At 38.2% G+C, this 25,061-nt stretch overlaps 1 protein-coding gene across 1 annotated transcript in view; it reads right to left on the reverse strand.

Annotated features, from left to right (window-relative positions):
- LOC101679652 (mitochondrial intermediate peptidase) overlaps positions 1-25,061 on the reverse strand; it is a 174,119-nt gene that overhangs the window by 75,581 nt on the left and 73,477 nt on the right. Inside the window, exons 15-16 of the mRNA XM_004774353.3 lie at positions 7,307-7,381; positions 4,437-4,556 (exon numbers count right to left, since the gene is read on the reverse strand). Coding sequence (XP_004774410.1) covers positions 4,437-4,556; positions 7,307-7,381 — 195 coding nt within the window. The remainder of the gene's footprint in view (positions 1-4,436; positions 4,557-7,306; positions 7,382-25,061) is intronic.

The following is a 25,061-nucleotide window of genomic DNA, read 5'->3' on the forward strand; positions in this document are numbered from 1 at the left end:
GCTAATAATACATTATATATTAATTAAAAAAAATTAGTCCTGGGGATGTCATGTACAGCATGGTGACCATGGTTAACAATACTGTTTTGTATATATGAAAGTTGCTAAGAGAGTAGATCTTAAATGATCTCACAGGAAGAAAAATTTATAACTGTGTGTGGTGTTAACTGAACTTACTGTGGTGGTCATTATTTGGCAATATCAACATATGCCAAACCACTTTATGTTGTACATCTTAAACTAATATAATGTTGTTAATTATATCTCAATAAAATTGGAAGAAAAAGAAAGCAAACAAACAAAAAACAAAAAAAAGATTCCCCTTTCTGGGTACATGGGAAGCTCAGTGGGTTAAGCCTCTGCCTTCCACTCAGGTCATGATCTCAGGGTCCTGGAATTGAGCCCTGCATCGGGCTCTCTGCTCAGCAGGGGGGCTGCTTCCCCCTTCCCCCTCTGCCTGCCTCTCTGCCTACTTGTGATTTCTCTCTCTGTTAAATAAATAAAATCTTTTTTAAAAAATAAAAAATAAAATGTTCCCCATTCTCCGCATCCTTGCCAACACCTGTTGTTTCCTCAGTTGTTCATTTTAGCCATTCTGACTAAATGAGTTGCCAACTCTTTGTAATTTTGATTTGTATTTCCCTGATGAGTGATGTTGTGAATCTTTTCATGTGTCTGTCATCTGGTTGTCTTCTTTGGAAAATATCTATTCATGTCTTCTGCCCATTTTTTTTTTTTTTTACTGGATTATTTGGTTTTTGGACATTGAACTTTATAAGTTCTTTAAATATTTTTGGATACTAACCTTTTATCAGATATGCCATTTGCAAATATCTCCTTCCATTCCATAGGTTGCCTTTTAGTTTTGTTATTTCCTTCACTGTGTAGCAACTTTTTAATTTGATGAAGTCCCAATAGCTTATTTTTACTTTTGTTTCCCTTGCCTCAGGAGACATGTCTAGTAAGAAGTTTCAATGGTCAGGGTCAAAAAGGTTACTGTATATGTTCTCCTCTAGGATTTTGATGGTTTCCTATCTCACATTTAGGTCTTCTAACCATTTTTAATTTATTTTTGTATATGGTATAAGAAAGTGGTCCAATTTCATTCTTCTGCACGTGGCTGTCCAGTTTTTCCAACACCATTTACTGAAGAGACTGTCTTCTTCCCACTGGATATTCTTTCCTGCTTTGTTGAAGATTAGTTGACCATAAAGCTGTGGATTCATTTCTGGGTTTTCTATTCTGTTCCACTGATCTATGTGTCTGTGCTCGTGCCAGTACCACACTATCTTCATGACTACACCTTTGTAATACAACTTGAAGTCAAATTGTGATGCCTCCATGTTTGCTTTCTTTTTCAGGATTGCTTTGGCAATTTGGGTCTTTTTAATTCCATACAAATTTTAGGATTTCTTTTCTAGCTCTGTGAAAAACTACTGTGGTATTTTGAGAGGGATTGCATTAAATCCATAGACTGCTTTGGGTAGTAGACATCTTAATTATATTTGTTCTTATTTTAGATTTTTTTTTAGTAGGTATCTCATCCTCTTTTTATTTCCACAATGGTATCTTTAAAATTGTTTTTCAGTTTGTTGATGATAAACAGAGATGGAATATTAATTTTTATACATTGTTTATCCAAAAAAGTTTCAAACTTCTCATTAATGTCACTAATTTATGTATACATACTTGGGATTTTCTCAGCAAACAATCAATCATCTGCAAATAATGACGGTTTTGTTACTTCCTTTCTAACGCTTTTATTTTTTTCTTTTCCTGTCTTATTGCCCTGATGAATGCTGCGCTGAAGAATTCCAATGAGTATCCTCAACTTATTTTTTATTTTTATGGAAATGTTTGTTATAAGCTTGGTGATGAATTGAATGAGAAAATGCAGAAGTTTCTAAGTAGGAAGAAAAGAATACTTATGCAAACCTTAAACAAGCTCTGTTTCTTTGAAAAAAACAAAAAACAGAAAAAGATGACAACGACAACAAGCCTTAAAAATCTTTCTTCAGGATGCCTGGGTGGCTCAGTCGCTTAAGCCACTGCCTTCAGCTTAGGCCATGATCCTAGGATGGAGTCCTGCATCAGACTCCTTGCTCAGTGGGGAGCCTGCTTCTCTCTCTACCTCTGCCTGCCACTCTGCCTGCTTGTGCGTGCTCATTCTCTCTCTCTCTCTGACAAGTAAATAAAATCTTAAAAAAAAAAAAAAAAAAGAGTCTTTCTTCTCTAAATGTAGCTATGCTTCTTCTAAAGACCACTTAAAACAATGTACTCAAAGGGCTACGGCTACTGACAATAAACAAAGGAGACAATACCAGCGAAGAGATAAACCTGTATATTTTCTCAAAAGGAAGAGTCAGCTTATCCTCATTACCACAGATTTTCACTAATATAGAAAATCCAGAGCTCAGTAATACACGGCCTTAGAACAATAAATTACATATAAGGTCAAAAATAGGTATGTAGCATGACTATCATTATATATTTGGGGCACATGACTAAGCTTCTAAGACAACCAAAACTACTCCTATGAAGTTGTTTTTTTTTTTAACTTTTCTTTTCCCTCAAAGTTTTATTTAAATTCTAGTTAGTCAACACAGTGCAATATTGGTTTCAGAGGTAGAATTCAGTGGTTGATCATGTACAAACAACACTCAGTGCTCTTCACAAGTGCTTCTTAATATTCATCCCCCATCCCCCACCCATATTTCACTGAAAAATAACCCTGTTTAGCCATCACAGAGGGCATATAGAATCTTTCCTTTCCTCCAAAAGGCTCCTTTGTGCCTTTGTACTCTGGTGTCTGGCTTCTTTCTTTTGGCATATTTCTGAAATTCATCCCTATTTTTTTTTTTAATTTCTTTTCAGCGTAACAGTATTCATTGTTTTTGCACCACACCCAGTGCTCCATGCAATCCATGCCCTAATACCCACCACCTGGTTCCCCTCAGATTGTTTTTCAGAGTCCATAGTCTTTCATGGTTCATCTCCCCTTCCAATTTCCCTCAACTCCCTTCTCCTCTCCATCTCCCCTTGTCCTCCATGCTATTTGTTATGTCCACAAGTAAGTGAAACCATATGAAAATTGACTCTCTCTGCTTGACTTATTTCACTCAGCATAATCTCTTCCAGTCCCGTCCATGTTGCTGCTAAAGTTGGGTATTCATCCTTTCTGATGGAGGCACAATACTCCATACTGTATATGGACCACATCTTCCTTATGCCCTTCAACAGACAAATGGATAAGGAAGATGTGGTCCACATACGAAGTACTATAAAGACAAAATGCACTGTTACTTTACTTGTCTAGTCAATGTGAATTGTTCCCACGTACGTTTGAGTATCAGGACCTGAAGATCCACTGGACAATTAGCCTTAACTGACGAGCCTTTCCTCAGCATTTTAAAGTTTACGAAGTATCTTCAAATTCATTCTCTATCAAACTGGCTAAGCTGGAAGAATATAAACCAGGCCCTACCAGTAGCCACCACAACACCTCATCAGGGCTGCCTGCCTGAGAACAAAATGAATCCCAAAAAAGACAGACCGGAGAAATGGAAAGAAAGAAAAACATTTCGAACGAATGGTGTGTAAGAACTAACGAGATCCAACTTACCTGAAACCAAATACACCCTTGCACCTTCCAGTTATGAGACTCAATAAATTCCCTTTTCAGCTCAAGAAATAGGAGTTGGGTTTCGACCAGCTGCAACTCAGAGTCCTAAGTAAGTGTCAGTCGCATTGCTAACTGCACCAGCCAACACTCTCTCTGCCACACCCAGCCTCCCCCCAGCATGATTTCATGAACCCCAACGCAACCTAAATGATCTCAGAGAAAACAGGTAAGCCTCACTATAAGCCCCAAATATGGTGATATTATCTAATTTACAGGTTTGAGAGTGAAATTCGAGGTTCTCTTGCAAAGCAAGTAGAGTCTGGCACCTAGTCTGGCACCGAGCAATCAATAATGCTCCCACTTTCTAATCTGGCCATACTAAGTGAGATAGGATATGCAAAACTTCTATTATAATCCCTGATACAAATAAGTACTCAACAAATGTCAATTTCCTTTGCAATGAAAATGATTAGGGGCTGATCATCACATTCATCTTACACCACTAACCATCTTTACCATTATAGGAAAATAACAACAAAGAATGCAGACTAACTCCAATGACCATTTTCACCTCCTACCTTTCCAGGAATCCAGAAACACACTGCTAACAGGAAGAAAATAAGCACATGTAAATGGATGGTTAGAGATACTAACTGGGCCAGGCAATTTCCAGCATTTGTCTGTTGGAAACCTTGACCTACATGTAGGGATTTCAAATTCTGCAAGGGGAAGATGACCATGACATACTCACTCTGACAGAGATACTAACTGGATCATTCAGTGGCACACAATAGGATCAAAATGCAAGACTCACAGTATTTGGAACGTATGGCAAGCCATAAAATTTCTCCTGTGTTTCCCTGAGAATGTCTGTGGTTGATGTCCTCAGCGGGTGCTTCCCATGGTAGATCTGATCCAGAGTGGCATAAAAGACCTAGACAGATGAAAATGTCCACTTAGCCTTGGCAGTCCATCCTTCCATCTAAGACGTGATGGGCCAAAGACATTATAAGCATACCAGAATAATAATTACACATACCAACTGAAAACATTTACAAATTCAAGTGTATATGGCTTGAGACATATTTGTACCACATTTAAGACCACACTGATGATGAAAAGGAAAGCTTTCAACCGTTTTATGATGAAGGAGATTAAAAAAATTTTGGACACTATCTGTAAGGTACTCTTCATGTACAATGGAGTAAATTAAATTTGTGACCACAAAACTGGAATTTGGCCCATAGATATCTATAGATATACATAAAATATATGGTTAGAAATATGAAAAAAAATGAAGTTACAACTTGTGACCTTCTGATCTCATAAATCCTGTTTGGTCTCTTCCTTGAATCCTGCCATATCTTAAATGAGGGCAGTGAAATGGTCCAAATCCCAGTTTTGTGAAAAGGGACAGAATGTGAAATAGATGGGGTAAGGTGAAGAAAAGGAACAGCAATCTTTCATCTGGCAAGTACAGATGTTCCTAAGAATTCTGGTGCAGCTGTTGCCAAATCTGGAGCTAGGGCCAAGCTGGCCCCCACACCCGGTGCTGGGAGATACCAGGGAAGCAGCTGCCGTGCATGGGTAGTTCTGCCTTAAGGAGGTGACCAGGAGAGAATGATCACTCACCTCTGAGGAGAGGACACAGGGCATTGAAACATGATAGAAGAATAAAGCATTAGTTTGAACATGAAATCTGTTGCTTATGAAGTTCTGAAAACTAAATTTTACAGAGCAAATCTGAAGTAAAGATAAAGGGCTTTTTCACTGGAACATTTGGCTTGAGTATTAACACTGTTTGGAGTTCACCTGAAGCAAGGAAGTAGAAAACTTGCTTTATTTTAAAGAAAAAATTCTGACATGCAATTATGTTTCTGATATGTATCTTTCTGATTTAAAAATGGAATTTGTAGAGAATGTGCAGCTGTTGACTTAAAAGAACAGAGGATTAGTTTGGATAAAAGAAAAAATTTAAATGACCTCTAGCTCTTGGCTTCATCTAGATATAGAATTATGGTTCTAAATTATAAGTCAAGTTTAAACCTTCCCTAGAAAAATACAGACATTTCCTAAATATAAATATTGCTTTACTCTAACTGGTAATCTAAACATATAGCTAAATACAGCTCTTTCAATTCCATATTCTATAATGAGTAACAACGCATAAAGTAATCAGAGAAGCCAAAATTACTCATCCGCATCTTGTCTATATTCTAAGAGAGTAGGTTATTAGGAACTGCAACTTAAATTCTAACTTCCACTAAGGTGTTTTGTTTTTTGTTTTTTCTTTGCCAATCTATAAACAAATCGGAATTTAAAAGTTTCATTCCTATAGTTAAGACTTCCGCAAATGAAAGGCATAAACATGGATTGAATTTTTTAATGATAAAAACAGAGCAAAATAAATGAAATGTGCATGTGTTTCATGCTTATTTGCTGATAAAACAAACAATTCTAAAGTGATGAGCCTATTTGCCCACCCAGGGAGACCAATAGCCTTATAGCAACAGAAAAACAGGAGCTTATTTTTAAAACAATGCACAAGAGGAAAAAAATTGCAATTTTAAGAACATTGTGTATACCCCCTTAGAAACCTGGAACAATTCACTTCCTTTCCACCCTTATTTGTCTGCACTGTACAAGGGGGCTATTGTGGAATAGGAAAGCTGGCACGGGTTGCTGCTCTGGCAAGAATCTGCCCCCCTCTCCTTTCTCTTCCTCTGTCTCTTAGGGGGTTATTCATTTGGGGGGGAAGGAAGGAAAGGTTGGTTTTCCATTTTAAAGGAAAATCTTCAGAACAAATATTCAAAAAGAAAGCCACAACCCAGGTTTTTAAAAGGTAGGACTTCTACTATAGATATCAGCAAATTGAAAGACTTTTGCTGAGTAATGCTAATTTTTTAAATAATTCAGAGGTCCTTCTAAAATTACATTGATATGCAGAGACATTAATATAAATCAAATATAAATAAACAGTTTTTCTATAGTGTACCTTTTCTTCAAATATATATTTTAAGGTATAACATAAACAGAGTTCATAAGGGCTGAATTTTACAAAACCATAGAGCAATTAAATGGAGCCCACACTTTTAAACAGGTAGCTGGATCACTATAAAATGAATATTGCCTGAGATGAAAGATGGGTATTTGGGCTGTGTTTACAGAATTCTCAAGACCCGATGAAGAGTAAGGATTCCATAAACAATCTCAGGAATTACAAGTAACCGAAACATCTGGTATCATGTAGACCTGACATCCATATGGTTCCTAAGATCTTTCTAGTCTGTATCTGGAAACCTAGAAAACTGGCTTTGAATATTATCTAAAACTAACAGTCACTATTGTTTAAACCTCACGTCAAAACTAAAAAATTTTAAAAAGATACAAAGGGACATAAAATATAACATGGTTGCTGAAATGTATGATTTAGAAGTCACGTGCCTTTCCCAAGCTTTGATCTTCCCGACTGAAAATGGGAAATAACCTTATTTAACATCCACTTCACAAGGATAGTCTGAGGACTGAGTGAGTCGGTTTGGGTCAAGTTCTTTGAACTCAGATGAAAGATGTCTTAGAAGCATAATTATTATAATAAATGTGTAGCACTGGCAAGAATTTAAAGTTATATATTTATTTTGAATAATCACTCTGAAAAACTTCAGAACAAAGGTACATACATACCTGAAGTTGCATATCGGCAGCAGCACACACCTTTTTCGATTCACAAAGTCGAGACACCATATTTTTGGGCAGTGACTTGAAAAACAAAAGAATATATATGTGAGTAAGTTGTTTAATAAGTCGCTGCACTGTGTGCTTATGGGGTAGGAAAGTTAAAAATGACAACAAACGAATAAATGAATTACTGAATTTAGTCACGGTGCCTGTCAAATTAGGGTCCATACAGGAAAAATACAGCACTACAGGGAACTAAGATAGTGGCATAGATCTTTTAAAATCTGTTTAAAACCTTAGAAAAGAAAAAAAAAACCTAGTAAAATTGATTGCTTTTTCTGTTCTTTGTTACCAGTGAAAGCCTGTTCAAGTGCTCTGTTAACTTTTAAATGCACCTAATAACGGCTGATAGGAATAAAGAAGTCAAGTGTGGAGAAATAGATGATAATCCATGGTGTCGGCCAGTATTAAAGCTGAACTGATATCCTAACAAATAACCATAATAATGAATTGCACACTCTTTTATTCTCCAACCTGAAAGAATTGCAGAGCTTGGAAACTCAGTTTAATGACCCTATTTGATTTAAGGCTTCCTCCTCGAGACTAATTAGGCCTAATCACATAACATCACATATTCGCTTAGAAAGCACTAATAATGTAGTCAAGGAAACACTTCAGTCACCTTACTCTACTTTAACATCATTAATATTGATCTTTACTGAAGAGAGCTACCACTTTATACAATTCTATGTATAATCTAAATGAAGCTAAAAGCCCCTCTACAGGGAAACCCATCCCAGAAGACACCTGGGGCAGGTTCCTAGCACTACTGTTGTGTAAATTAACCACCCACAAATGACCACCGTGAGCTGTCTGCTGGACAGGGGTCTGGGCACTACCATATTTACATGTATCCCCTTAGAGTGCCCAGCCTACAGGAGACACTCCATAAATCTTTCCAGAAGGAACGAATGAACACTAGAATGATCGTTTAAGAAAGGCTTAAGTGAAAGCCTACAGCAGTACATGATGAAGGCTCAGACAACAACAAAGCCTATTCTCTCTTCTTCCTGTTTGGCTATAAGAAAGGCATACCAGGCAAAAAAGGAAATTTTAAGGAATTAAGACATGGATTGAAGGAGGTTATACAGTGTAGATTCTGACACAGGTGGAAAGGCCTGGGGCTTTCTCACACCAGGGGCAGCCATCTTGTATAAAACAAAAATTTCCTCAGACAGAATTTTTAAAAGTCAATATTTAGTTAAGTCATAAATGCTAAATGCCTCTATCAGAATGCTCAATTTCGTTAAACCTCACTTTATATTATATCTTCAGCTGACATGACTTGTGCTATACTTGGATTGTTCATGCCTTGCAAAACTTTAATAGTTCTGTTTTCATTTAAAAAAAAAAAAAAGGTATGTGGAAGGATGTCGTTTTCTCATTTTTCCAACAATGAAAAACACTGTGGGTGAGCACTGTATTAGGTCTCAGGGACAGAAAATGGCCAACAGACAGGGTCCTGGTCCCATGAACTTCCTCGGCTGGCATCCCCCATGTAAGCACAATTTTAACAAGAGTCAACAACTATCATAAGCACTAAGACGGAAAAGCAGTGCAGATCTGTAGGAGAGCCACGATCTAAAAAGGCTTAACTGAGGAACGCAGGTAGACGTGAGACCCACACAGTGAACAGGCATTAAGGAAAAAGGGATGGGCTGCAGGGAGAAAGAAGCGTCCCAGGCAGAAGAGACGCTGTGTGTGGAGGCAGAAGAGGAGAGGGCCCTTGGCGGGTGGAGAGGAAGCCCCAGACAGGCAGGAAAGCAGGGTTCCAGCAAGCTGGAGAGCCAGGTGGGAGCAAAGCAGGGACACTGGTCTCCGCCCTCAGACTCTGACTCACGGTAAGCCACTGGGGAGTTCTAAACGACGAAGTAATAAGGTCCGATCTGTGTTTTTAAAAGGTTCTTTTGGCTGCCGTGTAGACGCTGGAGAGGAGGAAGGCAGAAGTGGGTTAGGAAAAAACCCAGGAAGCTATAGGTAGTGCACCAGTGACGCACATCAGTAATAAAAGCCACAGCCAGAGTGCTGGGGCAGGGGTGCCATGGAGAGGGCTGGAACCGAGTGGGAGGTGAGAACCAACACACAGCACTATTCCCGGGAGTGTGCCCCAGAGGTGCAGAGGGTAAGGCAGTACCACAGAAGGAACGAGGGGGAGAGGGAAGTCCCGTCTGAGCTTAGAAAATGTACAAGCAAGCTTAAGAAATGCTGATGCCAATGAACCCTACAGGGACAAAGACTGCGGATGTAGACAGAAGAGACAATGACTCCTGAATCAGGAATGCAAGGTTCCTGAACAGGCAGGAGAAGTGGCACAGACCCCAAGAGGGAGGAGACTCAAGCGTCGGGCTCCCATGGATGGGCCGTCAGGCAGGAAGCTGTGAGAGGAGATGGATGCCCAGGCCTAAGGAGGTTGGACGAAGTTGTGGAGAGTGGTCCACGGAGAAGTGCAGAATCATCAGCCCTGGGAGAACCCTGGGATCCCAGTCTGGACTGGCATATGGGCAGAACTGAGGATTAGGCAGATGAGGGAACAGCAAGTGGGTGAGGAGGAAGGTCAGATCAGCAGTGGGAGATGGTGAGGGTAGGAAGGTGCCCCTGCTTATTGGGAAACAAGCAGCCCCCAGGGCCCACAGCAGTGGTCAGGCATCTTTGAAAGGTTTACTACTTCTGCTCTGTAGATAATCATATGGAAATGCCGAGTAATGGATCTAAGAGCTAAACCCAACATAACCCCTTTCCATTCGAAGTAGCTTACTTATTGTGAGGGTGCAACCTCAGATTCAAACCCACACAGAAATGGCTAACATTAAAGGGACAAATTTAATCAAGCTTAATTCCTTCCTTGTCCAGTTTACAAAAAAAAAAACAAAAGATGTAAAGAAAGACAGCACATAAGAACAGGGACAGCTAAAAACACAGTTCATCAAAATTTACGTAATAAAAGGAAACACATTCTATAGTTATAGAAAAAATTACTACTGGGGGAAGTGAGTCTGTGTTATTTTTTGCAACTTCCCAAGAATCTAATTATTTCAAAATAAATGGTTAAGTACAAGAAAACCTCCTAAAAATTATGTATTCAAGGCCTATTATACATACTGTAGTAAATTCAAGGAATGTCTACCAAAAATATACGGAAACATATAGAAGGTAAGTACAATCTTGGTAGACTAGTTCAAAGCAAAGTCTGCCTGCCTCTCTGCCTACTTGCGATCTCTGTCTGTCAAATAAATAAATAAAATCTTTTTAAAAAATCTAGTTCGGGGGATTAATGAGTAGTATACTTGTGATGAGCACCAGATGTTGTAAGGAAGTGCTGAATCACTATATTATACACCTGAAACTAAGATTGCACTGTATGTTAACGGCCTGAAACTTGAATAAAAACTGAAAAAAATAAAAATAAATAAAAAGCTGATTTGGCTCTTAGTCAATTGAGATTAACAAATGCATTTCAGCTGTTGGAACAGTTAAAAGCAGAACTTAGAGATACTGCAGATCTGGTTTGCAGACAAAGCGAGTATCACAATAGAGTCCAATGAATTGTTTGGTCTCCCGGTGCATATAAAGTTATATTTACACCATAGTCTATTCAGTGTACAATAGCATTATGTCTAAATAAACAATGTATATATCTTAACCTAAAAATACGTCATTGCTAAAAAATGCTAACCATCGTCTAAGCTTTCAGTGAGTCGAAATCACTGACCACAGCTCACCGTAACAAATGCAGTAAAATGAAAGTCTGAAATATTGCAAGAATTATCAAAATGTGGCACAGAAACATAACGTGAACAAACACAGTTGAAAATAAGGCACCAACACACTTGCTTGGTATAAAGTTGCTACAAAACTTCAGTCAGTAAAAAATGTAGTTAACTGCAAATCCCAATGAAGCAAAGTATAGTAAAATGAAGTATGCCTTTATATATTTATATTATTCTCTTGAAAAGTACATCCTTTTTTTTTTAACAAAAATAAGGTGAAAACTTAAATACCATAAAAACTAATTTTCAAGTTACATGAGAATTTTTTAATAAAAATATTTAGAAGTTAAATCTTAAATTTCAAATTAGAAAAATGTTTCCTGGTTAAGATTTTCTTCTGTAGATATCACTTTACCAACCAGAGGTATGACAACCAATATTGAAAAAAATTTAATTTTTGCTGTCATTCCACAAGTGGATCTATCTAGTGAGTAGCACAGCTGTTTCACATTATTGTCTCCTAAAGAGACAATTGTCTCTCACATTTGATATACTGAAGAAACAGAAAATGAATATATCGAAGCTGACAGGTTTTATATATATATATATATATATATGTGTGTGTGTGTAAATGTATTTAAAACACCTGAACCTCAAATGATATTGGAATTATTTAAATTGAAAATTCATCAAAGTTCATGGCATCAGAAGTAATAACTCTTTCACCATATCATAGACCACATTTTTTTATCAGACTATTTCAATCTTCGTAACTTCCACAGTACAAAACACTTCACTAAAGCGCCCATCCTGACATGGCATGTCATTCTCGGTTCTCCTTGGGATCTGGACACAGTCATATTCATTCAAGATTAAGAGGAATCCTACTTGCAGACTAAGAATGTTGTAAATCAAGAATAAAATTCAAATTGACTAGAGTGAAGAATGAATGATGGCATAAGAAATGGCACAGCTGGACAGCTGTCTTGGGCCTTTCAGGCTGTTTCCAGGATCCTTAACTTCTGTCTGCTGAAATGGCTACTTCATATCATCCCATAAATCCAGAAATACCATTCCCTCCAGGAAACTTCTTCTTGAACCCTTCAAAGGAGAACCGAGAGCCTTAAACCAACACCCTTCTGACTGTGAACTTCCATTATTATGCTTCACTGGCATGTAAAGGAAAGAGAATATGTTTTGGAGCCAGACCAAACCAAGTCTGAATCCTTTTTTTTCTTTCTCTCCAAGTCTGAATCCTAACTGTGCCACTTACCAATTTGGCGGCATAATGTCGGGCAATGTACCGAACTTCTCCATGACACACTTTCCTCATTGACAAAATGTATTATCTTTTTGCAGAATTAGATGAGAATTGACCAGAATGTATTTTTAAAACATACTATGTGAGGTTCAACAGAGTAGATGCTGAGTAAATGGTAGCTACTATAATTTACTATTACAGTTGTCCTGTGTAATACAATAATCATTGACTTTGACAAACTTTACTTACATTTTACTGTTTTAGCTACATATTCAGCAAATATGGCCTGTTTTAGATTTATAAGTTCTTAGGAGACAGAAATTATAGCTCAACAGTTCTACATAGCACCTAACAATCAAGCTCTTAATAAGGAAATGTACTTTCAAAGTTTCCTATTTATAGTTCTCTTCATTTGCATAATAGCCAAATAAGCATAATGAAATACTTGTGCCTCCTCAAATGGTCCAGCTTTAGAAGAGGATCCCTTCTCCATCATGGTGATTATTTTAAGGTTTTTAGAACAATTACATCAACTAACTCTCTCTTCCATAGTTCAATACCTGCCACAAAACTTGGCTATTAACTCACATCTGAAAAGATTTTTCTCTCATTTTAGGTGGAATTGGTTATCAAAAGTGAGTCAGTTCTTCATCTGCAGAGTCCAGTTCTTACTTAGAAAATGTTCCCTTTCTGGTGACATTTTAGTCACATGTATCTCGTGCTATGGATCTTGATATTTCAAACTTTCAGCTTATGACAAGTCTGCTGTGAATTCTATGGACCCTCAGGGTCTCGGCTTGCCACCCCTCCCCACCCACTCCCCTCCTCCACTCCCTGCCCTCTGGCTGCCTTCAGGGTTTTCTCTTTATCTTGGACTATGAGTGTGTTCTTTTGTTATTTATCCTGCTTGGGGTTCTCTAAGCATCTTGGATCTCTGGCTGGATTTTCATGATTTTTGGCAAATTCTCGGCCATTATGCCTTCAAACAGTTCTTCTGCCTTATTGCCTCTCTCTTCTTCTTTGTGCAACTCCATTTGCCCCAAAGTTCTTGGACACTCATGCTCTGCTCTGCCCCTGACCCTACTTTTTTCTCCCTCTTTGTATTTCAGTTTGGGTAATTTCCACTGACCTGCCTTCAAGTACAATGAGCTCACATTCTTTCTTCAGCTGTGTCAAGTGTACTGATGAGCCCCTCAAAGGAATTCTTCTTCTATGATATCACGGCATTATTTCCTGCATTTCCATGTGAGTGTCTCTCATAGTTTCCATCCTTTGCTTCATCTGCTCAAGTATGTTGTCCACCTTTTCCTTTAACAGAGTTATTTAAATCCCCATCTGATAGTTACTTTGAATTCATTCTAGTTAGTAGTTAAAGTCCCTGGGTCTAACTCAAGGGATTCCTTTACTTCTGAGCAAGGAGGCTGGGTTTTGTGCTGTTCCTGTGTAGCAGCCACTCATCTCCTGTAGGCCGCCAACACTGGGGAGGGCCCCATGCAGTCTCCCGCCCTGCGACCAGGACTTCTCCTCCGTATCTGGTGAAGGCTGATGGAAAAGAGCCTCCAGGTGAGTGCAAACACTACAGCTATGCCAGACTGATAGGGCAGCCCACACTTGGCCTCCGACAATTTATTAAAATGTTCTCTGATTTATCTTTCCCCTTCTGCACGGCAGCCAAGCCTTCCAACATTCTTTGCCACTCAGACAATCTCATGGGCCTAGGGGCTCAATGTTCTTAGAAGCTCAAGAAAAGTTAGGATTTTATCTTTTTTCTGTAGTTAACTTGAGAGCAGTGCTCTTTCCAGCTTTCCATATGCCCAATGGTACAGACTTTCATCTGTACAACTACTTAGGTTTTTAGCTTCCAAAGGAAAAAGAAAGGCAGAAAAGCTTTGTAAGGAGTGAACCACTCTCCATCAAGTCAGAAATTAGACATCATTAAAGATTATCATGAAGAAACCTGCAGTGTACTGGCAGTTGTGGTAGGAGAGTTGATTTTCATACCATCAAGCAGGCATCTAGGAGAGTTAGCGCGCTTTAGCCAAAAGATAGTTCACTCAACAAATATTTATTCACTGCCTGTCATGTGACAGGCAAAGTTGATATATCAGTGAATAAAACTGATAAAAATCCCAGTTCTCAAGGAACTTACATTCTAGGAGACCCTGTCATTATTATTTTTAAATTACCAATGGGGGGGAAGAGAAGACACTTTTCATTATCTCAGCTCCTATAGGCTTAAAGAATAAAGTGCCAGAGATATAAAGCACTGTCTCCTTCTGGTTGACCAAAATGATCAAACTGTGCTGACAAGGCTGTGCACACAGGCAATCTTTATACATTTTCAATTCATTTGTGAGTTTTCTTACCTCGTATTTAAATAAGACGAGTAGTCAACAGTGAATGAGGGTTAGATATGCATGTAATTCACATTCATATGCTTTCAAAGGAATGAAATGGTAAAATACACAAATACATTATCTCAATATATACTAAAAGCACCAACAATTATTCACGCATTTACCCAATAAATCCTTAGTATAAGGTGCCATTCTAGGAACCATGGGAAGAAGAAAGAAACCATCATCTCTTGCCCTCAAAAGAATGACAATTTCAATACCTGCTTCCCAAGAGGAAATCTGTGCTGTCTGTTGTAGCTGTGTAACTTCAGGCTTTTAAATTTATTTTCATTTATTTATGTACCCCTTCCAAATTCAGTCTTGCAATTCAACCATACTACGGCTTGATGGTGAAAGTAACCCTTTGCAAAATTTGTTTTATCAACACCCTAAGTGGGGAGGTGCATGGGTGGCACAGTTGGTTGAGCACAGATTCTTGATTTTGGCTCAGGTCCTGATCTCAGGGTCATGAGATTGAGCCCCACATGGGGCTCTGTCCTCAGCGCAGGGTCTGCTTGAGTTTCTCTCTCCTCTCTGTCTGCCTCTCCCCCTCAGCATGCTAGCTCACTCTCTCTCTCTCTCCCTCTCTCTCAAATAAATAAATAAATCTTAAAAAAAAAAATACAAGTTCTTCCCCAAAAAAGGATTAGTGGTAATAAAAATAATTTCTAGTCAATATTAATTGGCATACAATTAATAGATGATTAAAGTAGAGATAGGAAAATGAAGGCGGGAAAATAAAATGAGGTCAGAATGGAAGCTAGACACATAAACATACATGTCTCATGCTTTCATCCATCTTCACAGCTGGGTCACAAATTAAGCTCTAGTCAGAGGGAGAAACTCAATGAGGTGCCTATTCAAACTTCTATGAATACAGATCTAGTTCCTTTATCTGGGATTCCATAATTCAGAAAGGTCTGAACTGAAAGATTTTCATAAATGGCAAAACGTGGCCCGAACAAAAGTGAAGTCTGCAAAGTGTTAATCCCACTTGGTAAATTCGCAGAAACATGAATTCCTTTGACTACCAGGTACTCTGTCAGAACCCACTAGTTTTTTAAATTCAAAATATACAACATATAAACCATTTTACTTTTCTAAAATCCAGAACACACTCAATTCCGAAGTATGCAATCCCAAAGCTGGAGACAGAAAACAATGAATCTCTGTGTAGCATACATTTTGTGGAAAGTGAACTTTCCACTGAAAAGAAAACAGATAGACAAAAAATAAAGTGTTTCATTCAAAGTACTCCACAGACACTACTGTGTATTTCCTGAAGAGAATTTGTAAGTGTGTCATTAATAATGAGTTAAATAATCAAGTAAGTGAGAGACTCCTCTACATTCCTCATTCTGTATCTGTGGAACCCAGCTGGGTCTGAAGTAACTTGGCCTCCATGGGCTGCTGGCTGCCTCCCATGTCCCTGTTTCCTGAGGCGGGGCCCTGCCTTGTGGTAGAAGATACAGCAATAACAGCAGGTCAGGTTTGTCCATGAGATTCCCCCAAATTAATTTCTTTCCCGGAGATACCCAGATCAAGTTAAGATATTTAAAGTTATGAGGAGTCCTACCTTCTGAAGTACAGAAACCTTAATTAATTTCTACACTTATTTCCCAAAATTATTTGAGCACAAAACATGCTTCCACACCATAATATATCTTTATAGAATCAAGTGATTCAATATATAGGAGACTAGTTGGGAAATAATTTGCTAAGGAAACTAAAGGTGAACTGTAAATACAAGAAAAATTATTATGAATCAAATTTCTTTTTTAAAGTGTTTGAATGTAATTGTATCATTCTCACTAATCTTTGCATTTCTCTCTGACCCTAAATTTACCCACTTTCTTCAGAAAGCTTCTTTTCAGCTCTTTAAATCCCATCTTGGCACTCTCCTCTCCAGAGGCCAGCAGACTCCCCAGGTTTTCTGCAAACGGGTCTCCAGGATGCCCCAGCTGCTTCCTTGGCCCCACCTGTTCAGTGCTTTGGCCAGAGCGGTCTTTTCTAAACCATGAGAGCTGATGGAGCGAACGAAAGAGAATACGCTAACATGCTTTCCTTTACGGTCAGGAAACAAACAGGCTGAGTTCCAAAAGGACACTTTTCTCTAGTCTTCTACTGCAATAGCATGTCCCAAAGTTCCTCTGGCTTCTCCGCTTCAGTCACCTGCTGTCCTCTGCCAAGCTGCAGACGGAAGATAGGCCAGCCTCACACAACTTGAGTCTAGACTGGAAATGCCAAATAATCACAGCCCCACATCCCACATTTGTTCCCGGCAAAATTCTTTTTCTACAGCAAAAAGAGGCAAATTTCCATTTTGTTCTTTTTCGGGTATGTCCTAGTTATCAATATTGTTTTCAAAGGGCCATCTCAGTTAAATACAAAAGTACCTCTAGTTATACCCTTAACAAAACTTAGCAGTCTGCAACCTTACAAAATAATCTCAGTATGGAGCTGTTCAGACACAGTTTTCTGAAGCAATCTGGATCCTTCACCAAGGGCAGACTATTTTGAACAAAGTGTGAGAACACGAATGCAGATTTATTTCCAAAGTAATATTTATTGAATGAACTTTGTATGTCAGATAATGTATGCCCTAGCCTGAGTTTCTTTTACAAAAACACCTGTAGTTTCGGTGGGGAGGGGCAGGTTTCTGTCTCTATAGAAGGCTGCTGGGTCTGAACTAGCCTTGGTTTGATGCTGGCTCACTCCTTTGTGCACTGAGCCGAGGCTCTGCCGATTGGAGCTATAAAGGCAAGTAGGTTTGTCAGGGAGGCCTGCTGGGCTCATCTTTGCGAAGCACCCCACTGTGTGCAAGGGGCGCGACCAAACTGCTGGTTAATATAACAATGCTCCCTTCCTACTCCTGTCGCCGTGGACAGGAAAAGGAATGTATACTGAAACCGAACAAGGCAAGAGAAAATGCCTCAAGAACCACAAAAGAGGTATGGATAGAGCAATGGAGGAAATTATAAGGCAGCAATTACCTAAAGCGTCTGAAAGGCAATTACTCTAACAATTAATTGTATCTCCTGTATTATTAGAGTGGTGGTATTTCAAAGATTCACCCTAGCTATAAAATATAGAAAGACACTGTGGTTTTCACCCCCCATTGCTAAATAGGAAAAAGGGAGAGTTGTTTCTACAACGGGAATATGATATGCCAATAATTAACTGCCGTGACCTAATTTATTTTAATAATCCAATACGAGGCAACCCTCTCGGGTCCCCTCCCTCTTTGGGAGCTCTGTAAACTACAGGGACCCAGCCTCAGTCTCAGAGGCTGGTAGACTCCACTGTCCCACGCCATGGTTCTGCTCCGCACAGAGTAGCAGTTCCTATTTCTAGTATTTTGTTCATTTATTCATGCTATCTTATGCACTACTGCTGCATCTGGTGGTTTCAGGTTAAGTTTCTGGAGCCCCAACCGACTCTGAGGCATAGCCATCGTGGTGTGAAAGGTCCCTTGAAAACACCCAAGGGACCAGAAGCCCCGTCCTTCTCTGCGCACCCAAAGCACACGGCTATACTAGAACCCACTCCCAGCCCGCACTTCTTCTTTTTTAAATGCCAGAACACAACTGTGGCCAAAGAGACAAAACAAAAGACCACAAAATTGATTCTTCCTTTTATCAAGAAAGTAAAGTCTGATTCCCTGCTTATAATTAAAATATGAATAATAAGGACAATAATTACCCAACTACATGGAGTCCAAAAGAAGTAAAACCCAGCAGCCTCAGCATCATCTGGGAGATTCTCAGAAATATAAAATCCTGGGTGCTCCATACCCACTGAGTCAGAATCTACATTTTAACCAGATCCCCAGGTGATTTCATGCACAGTAAAGTTTGAGATATTCGGGCTTAGAAAAACATAAGCATCACAAGTGCTCAAACAACAAAGGTGAGCAAAATTAAATCATCCTGATTTGACAGGCAGAACTGTAGGAAGGGAGCACCGCAAGAAAGACAGAGGACTGCGTCTGAGGTCAGGCAGTTTGGGGTTTCTTTCTTTTTTTTTTTTTAAAGCTTGTGTTTTCTACGACGACTCACTCGCTTTGGGATGGCAGGCAAGTCTCTTGGTATCATGTTTTCTCAACTGTAAAAGGAGGGTCAAAAAATACCACTGCAAAAAAATTCTTATAAAGATTCATTGTGGTAATAGTCAGTCACCTTGTGAAAAGGATTAAGCTGGATGAACTTCGAGTCCCTGCATCTAACACATCTGCCTCGTTAAGGGCTGTCATGGCGAGGGGGACTACACATGCAGGTGGGCCTGGCAGTCCCAGGTTAGGACTATTGGTTCAGAATAATTAATAATGGCACCCCCCTTCCTTCTTAAAAGTGTTTTGGCTAGACACTAAGTTACATCACTGTCCCATTAACAACTAACTTCCTTGAGAGCTTCATGTGAGTCAAACGCGGCTAGCTGTACAGAGCCTATGGACACTGCCTCCCAAAGGAAGGAAGTGTTTACTGGATTCTTGGGATAGACACAAGCTACGCCATGGGCTGACCGCACACAGGGAAAAAAACCGTTAAAAATAATAATAGCTTTTCTGTTATATTAAAAAAAGCACAACATTTTCGGAAGGTTTCAGAATATCATCAAAAAATGCAAATGTTTTAGGGAACTTGGCATTACTTGAATTCTCTGAATGTTTCCCCATGAGCTCAACTTGTAAGCATGTAACCTCATGCATTTGCCAGACATTTCCTATCACTTCACAATCACACCAGTTTAATTTAAATCATGTCTTGTTAAAAGTTTTGGCATCAAATTCTTCCAGAACCAAGTCACTGTGATAAAATATCTTACTTATGGCCGTTTAGAAAATTTATTATGGTAAAAGCTGCATAAATATTAAAAGCTAAGACATTCTCTGGTAATAAATTCAACTCTTTCCGAAGCAAAGAACCCCTACCGCTGATATCCTTTGGGAACACGATGGATCTAATGACATAAACTTGTTGAGACATGGTCATCCAGAACAAGAAAAGCCTTCAGAGGCAGAAAGCCGAGCATCAAAGCCATCCAGGCTACAAGTCGGCAGCTTGATCCCATACCACCCCAAGCACTAAATCTCTGCGCGTGTCTATAACGGGAAAACAACTGGATTCAGCATGTATCAACTAGTCTGTTTTGCTATTATCCCATAATCCAGATGGCACATAATCAATATAATGGAAAAGCTGCCTTGTCCCAAAGAGAAAAAAATGTCAGATCTAAACCCACAGAAAATAACATTGCTTTTAACTTCTATGACTTATAGTGGTGTTTTCTGACAAACTAAGATGAAATGAGAAAAAAGAACATTTAGAAATACTTACATGTTATCACAGACTCACTGACAGTTCAGAGAAACAGACAGAAGTATTTTGCCTTTTACAGGGTCCAGTGAAACATGTTTTTATGTTTAACTCAGTTAAGGTGTGATAAAAAAAATTCCAATAAGACCATGCTCACAGTTTACATACATTACATACATATAAAAACTATAGTTTTTGAGGTAAGTATGGAGGCATTGATTTTTAACTTCTAAATTTGCATCTTTATTTTATATGAAAGAGCAGAAAAGTCTCAGGCAAGTTCAGTAACAGATCAGAGGTCAACTGTGTGTGGTGGGGGGCCAAGGTCAGACCCGTCTCCACCTCCCAGTTCAATGTTCTTGTCTAGACATAATTGAGAAGCATTAAAACTGAAAATAAGAAAAGTTTCAAAACAACTTAAACCTGCCAAAACTAATCTACTTCCAGTTGCTCTATAATTTTTACCTTCAATCCTTGTTCATATCTCCTGAGAAAGAGTGACAGGAGAAGATTTATTACAAGCCTGTCTCCTTGGAAATAAATGTTAAGCAATTTTAGCCTTGGGCTGACTTTCACAAACTAGGGGAACAAACTAAATCTTATAATGACGCAGCACAGAACAGTTCTAAAATGAAAGCACTAGAATTCTACTGTTCTAAAAATAACACTTACAATGGAAATAGGTCTGTGATTTTTTGAGACATATTGTAAAAGAAATATAAACCATTTCCTACCAGAGTAAGATCTAGAAAGAGAAAACAACCACATGTTGTAATAGTGATTTGAGGCACTGACAGAACTTTATGGAAGCTGTGATGTGAAACTAATAGATCTATTAATAAATCACAAATAGAAACTAAAAGACCAACCCCCATGGTACTACTTTGTGACCTATGGGCAAATTGCTTAACATAAGTCAGTTTCTATAAAGCGTGGATAACCGTGTACCTACTTCATTGCTAGATAGGATTAAATCAGAAAAACATATAAAATAATAAATGTTCATTCCTATTATTTGTTGTTTGGTAAATAATTTGTGAGAAAGATAACGAGGGCAACAAGCATTTTAGTGGTGGCTAATGGACAAAATTGTACAAAAACTGTAGATTCTCTCAAAAATCAAATGACTGTATTTTTCTTTTTTAAAAAGATTTTATGTATTCATTTGAGAGAGAGAAAAAAAACACAAGCCAGCAGAGGGGTGGAAGGACAAAGAGATTCCCCTCAGAGTGGAGAGACCAATGCGGGGCTCAATCCCAGGACCCTGAGATCATGACTTAAGCCGAAGCCAGATGCTCAACAGACTGAGCCATCCAGGCGCCCCCATATTTTTCTTTCTTATAAAGACCTTATCTTTACGTCTCTATCCCCAACATGGAGCTTGAACTCACAACCCCAAGACCAAGAGTCACATGCTCTGCTGAGTGAGCCAGCCAGCTGTCCCTCATAGGACTACTTAGTGATTAGCGACACAACTAGGTTGCAAAATTATCAGAAAAAATAGACTTTAAGATGAACCATTATAAAGATAAAGAGAAGAACTCTGTTTATGCCTCTAAAAAAATTTACTCAAAATACATGGAATAAAAAAAAAAAGAGAGAGAAAAATGTGTAAGGCAGTGAAAATACTGGGTATGATGCCATCATGACGGATACCTGCCATTATATATTTGTCTAGAGTCACAGGATGTATGATGCCAAGGGTGAACCCTAATGTAAACTATGGACTTGGGGTGATGAGGATATGTTGGGGCAAGGTCATCAACTGTAATAAACGCACCACCCTGCTGGGGGATGTTGGTAATGGGGGAGGCTGCACCTGTGTGGGGCCAGGGGGTATATGGGAAATCTTTGCACCATCTCCTCAGTATTGCTGGGAACCAAAAACTAAATAAATAAAGTCCTAATTTAAAAAAAAAATTAGGTAAAACTAAGATGAAAAAATTATCTATCCATCATCCTGGAAGATTTGCACCTCTCACAGCTTTTTGCTAGTTCAAAAAAATTTAAAAATCTGAACACAATTATAAGATTGACTTAACAACAGATTCATATGCAACCCCAGACCCAACGATTAGAAAATACACAATGTACTGAAATGAAGCACAAACACAACACTCCCAAAACACTGACGGCTCATGAAGCCATAAAATACCAACAACCTACAAAGAACCAATACTGGGTAGACTACTTAGCTATTAATAAGAAAAAGATAAATAAGTCCTCTGCACAGTTTACAACTTTTAAGCTGTATTTCTAACTCCTCGGTGGTCAAAGGGAACATTACAATGGAAATTAGCAACATTAGAAATATTTTCTATGAAAAGCATGGCATGCAGCTAAAGCATGCATTGGTACAATTTAAAACTATAGCATTAAAATTCGAACAGATATGTTAGGTAATACTGACTGAATTAGTTCAGTGTCCAGCTAGCTTAACTGAGGGATACAAAAATAGGAGGAAGGAGAGAATAATAACAAAAACAGAAACAGAAACTAAGTGAACTAAAATGAACAATATAGAAGATAAATAAAATGTGCCTAAATTCTTTGAAAATACTAAAAAGACAAACCTCAGCCTAGATTCAGAGAGAAAAAACGAGAGGATGATATTAGGAATGAAAAGGATATAATTACACAGTTAGCAGGATTTGAAGGATAAAAGAATAACCTTATGCCAATAAACTTGAAAACTTGGATTAAATGGGTAAATTTCTAGAAAATTACAACTTAGTCAAGCTTACTTAAGAAGAAAAGAAGGCCCAAAGACTCCTGGAACTACTAAGAAATCAGTCGTTTAAAAAATCTTCCCACAGAGAAAATAACAGACCCTGAATGATTTTACAGATGAATTCTGACAGTTTCAAGAAACAGATTATTACAATTGTATAAAAGCACTTCTGAGGAACAGAAAGGGGAAAAAAGGAATATTCAGAAACGCATTTTATGAAATGGCATATTCTTAATACTAACAAAGCAAAGAAGAAGAGGACAAAGAAAAATCTCAAGTCACTCTCTCATAAATACAGACGCAAAAGTCCTCTGTATAAAAACATTAGCAAACTGAAGCTAGCACTGTGTTGAAAATAATAATAATCCAGGACTAAGCCTACTTAATCCTGCAGTGCAAAAATGGCTTAACAGTAACATCAGTGTTCACTACATTAAATTAAAAGAACAGCCCAATTACCTGAGAAGATGTGCACGCACGCGCACACACACACACGCACACTCTGATAAAATGGAATACCCACTAGTGATTTAAAAAAAAAAAGGAACCAGAAATAGGAGGGAATTTCCTTTTCCTGAGATTTCCACCAAATCTACAACAAATATCTTTGTGGTAAAACAGTGAAAACATTTCCTTTAGAAACCAGGATAAAGACAAATAATGCCCATATAAAAGCTTCAATTCAACACTGTCCTGAAGATTCTGGTAAGTGAAACAAGGCAAGAAAGAGAAATAAAAAGAGAAAGGAGTTGAGAAGGAAAAATAAAATTGTTATGTTTGCAGAAGTAACTGGTTAAAAAAGGTTACAAGTTCTACTGAAAAGTTACGCAAAATAAAAAAAGTTTTTTATTTTTTGAGGAGGGCAAATAAATACAAGTATTTTGAAATCTATATATGAAAAAAGGATAAATAGCACCTTTAAACACTAGCAACAATTAGAAAATATAATTTTAAAAATATACTATTTATAATAGTATCAAAAGGTAGGGCATCTAAGATTAAGTGCAGCAAAAGTTGCACCTTAGCGAAAAAAAATTTTAATTTTATTAAAAGACTTAAAGCACCTAACAAATGGAGAAACATCAGAGTCATGCACCGGAAGATCAATACGGAGAGATACCAGTTCTCTCCAAATTGATCTATAGATTTAATAATCAAACCAACTCTTCTCATTTTTTTATATAGGTAAGTTAGTTCTAAATGTGTATGAATAAACACAAAAACACAAGAATAGAAAGAAATTTCTGAAGAGCAAATGGGGAAAGCTTTGGTGAAGCTGCCATAATAAAACAGCATGGGGGGGGGGGTGTCTGGGTGGCTCAGTCATTAAGCAGCAGCCTTTGGCTCAGGTCATGATCCTGGGGTCCTGGGATCAAACCCCGCATCAGGCTCCCTGCTCAGCAGGAAGCCTGCTTCTCCCTCTCCCACTCGCCCTGCTTGTGTTCCCTCTCTCACTTGTTTCTCTCTGTCAAATAAATAAAAGCTTTAAAAAAAATAAAATAAAACAGCACGGTATCAGGGCAGACAATGTAAACAATGAAATAAAAGAAAAATCCCATAAACAGATCATTGCATATAGTGCGTACATGCTTCATGATGGATCCTTGGAGCAAGAACAAATGGTGCTGGGATGACAGCTATCCACAGAGAAGAAGGAAATTGGAGTCAACCTTATACTAAATACAGACAGATTTATAATTTGATTATAAAGACCTAAAAATAAAGAAAAAGCATTAAACTTTTCAGAAGAAAACAGAAGAATATCTTTATGGCTTTTAAGGAAACAAATACGTCTCAAATAAGATCTAAAAAGTACTAACTATAAAGAAAAGATTGCTCGATTCAACAATATTAAAATGAAGGAATTAAATACATCAAAAGATACCCTAAAGAAAGTGAAAAAACAAACCATAAACTGAGAAACACAGGGTTATTGTTCTATCATATCCAGAAGGGGGGAGAAACCCGTAAGACAAAAGTAAACCACCACATAGAAAAACATACGACATACGACGGCAAACACAAACAAACAATAAAAACATGAAAAGCAAAACAAACAAACAAACAAACAAACCATGAAAAGCTGTTCAACTTTCAAAGTAGCCATGGAACACTGTTGCCAATGAAGACCACAAGAGCACTGCATTTCTTAACTACAAAACTGGCAAAATTCAGACTCTGACAATCTCAGATGTGGATGAGGTTGTGGTGTGATGGGGACCATTGTTGGGAGGAGAGCAAACAAGCTCAAGTATTTTGAAAAGCAAGTTGGCATTATCACATAAACTTAA

This window comes from Mustela putorius, unplaced genomic scaffold (genome assembly GCF_011764305.1).
Source record: "Mustela putorius furo isolate JIRA1106 unplaced genomic scaffold, ASM1176430v1.1 tig00004035_pilon_pilon_pilon, whole genome shotgun sequence".
In the NCBI taxonomy this organism is placed as follows: Eukaryota; Metazoa; Chordata; class Mammalia; order Carnivora; family Mustelidae; genus Mustela; species Mustela putorius.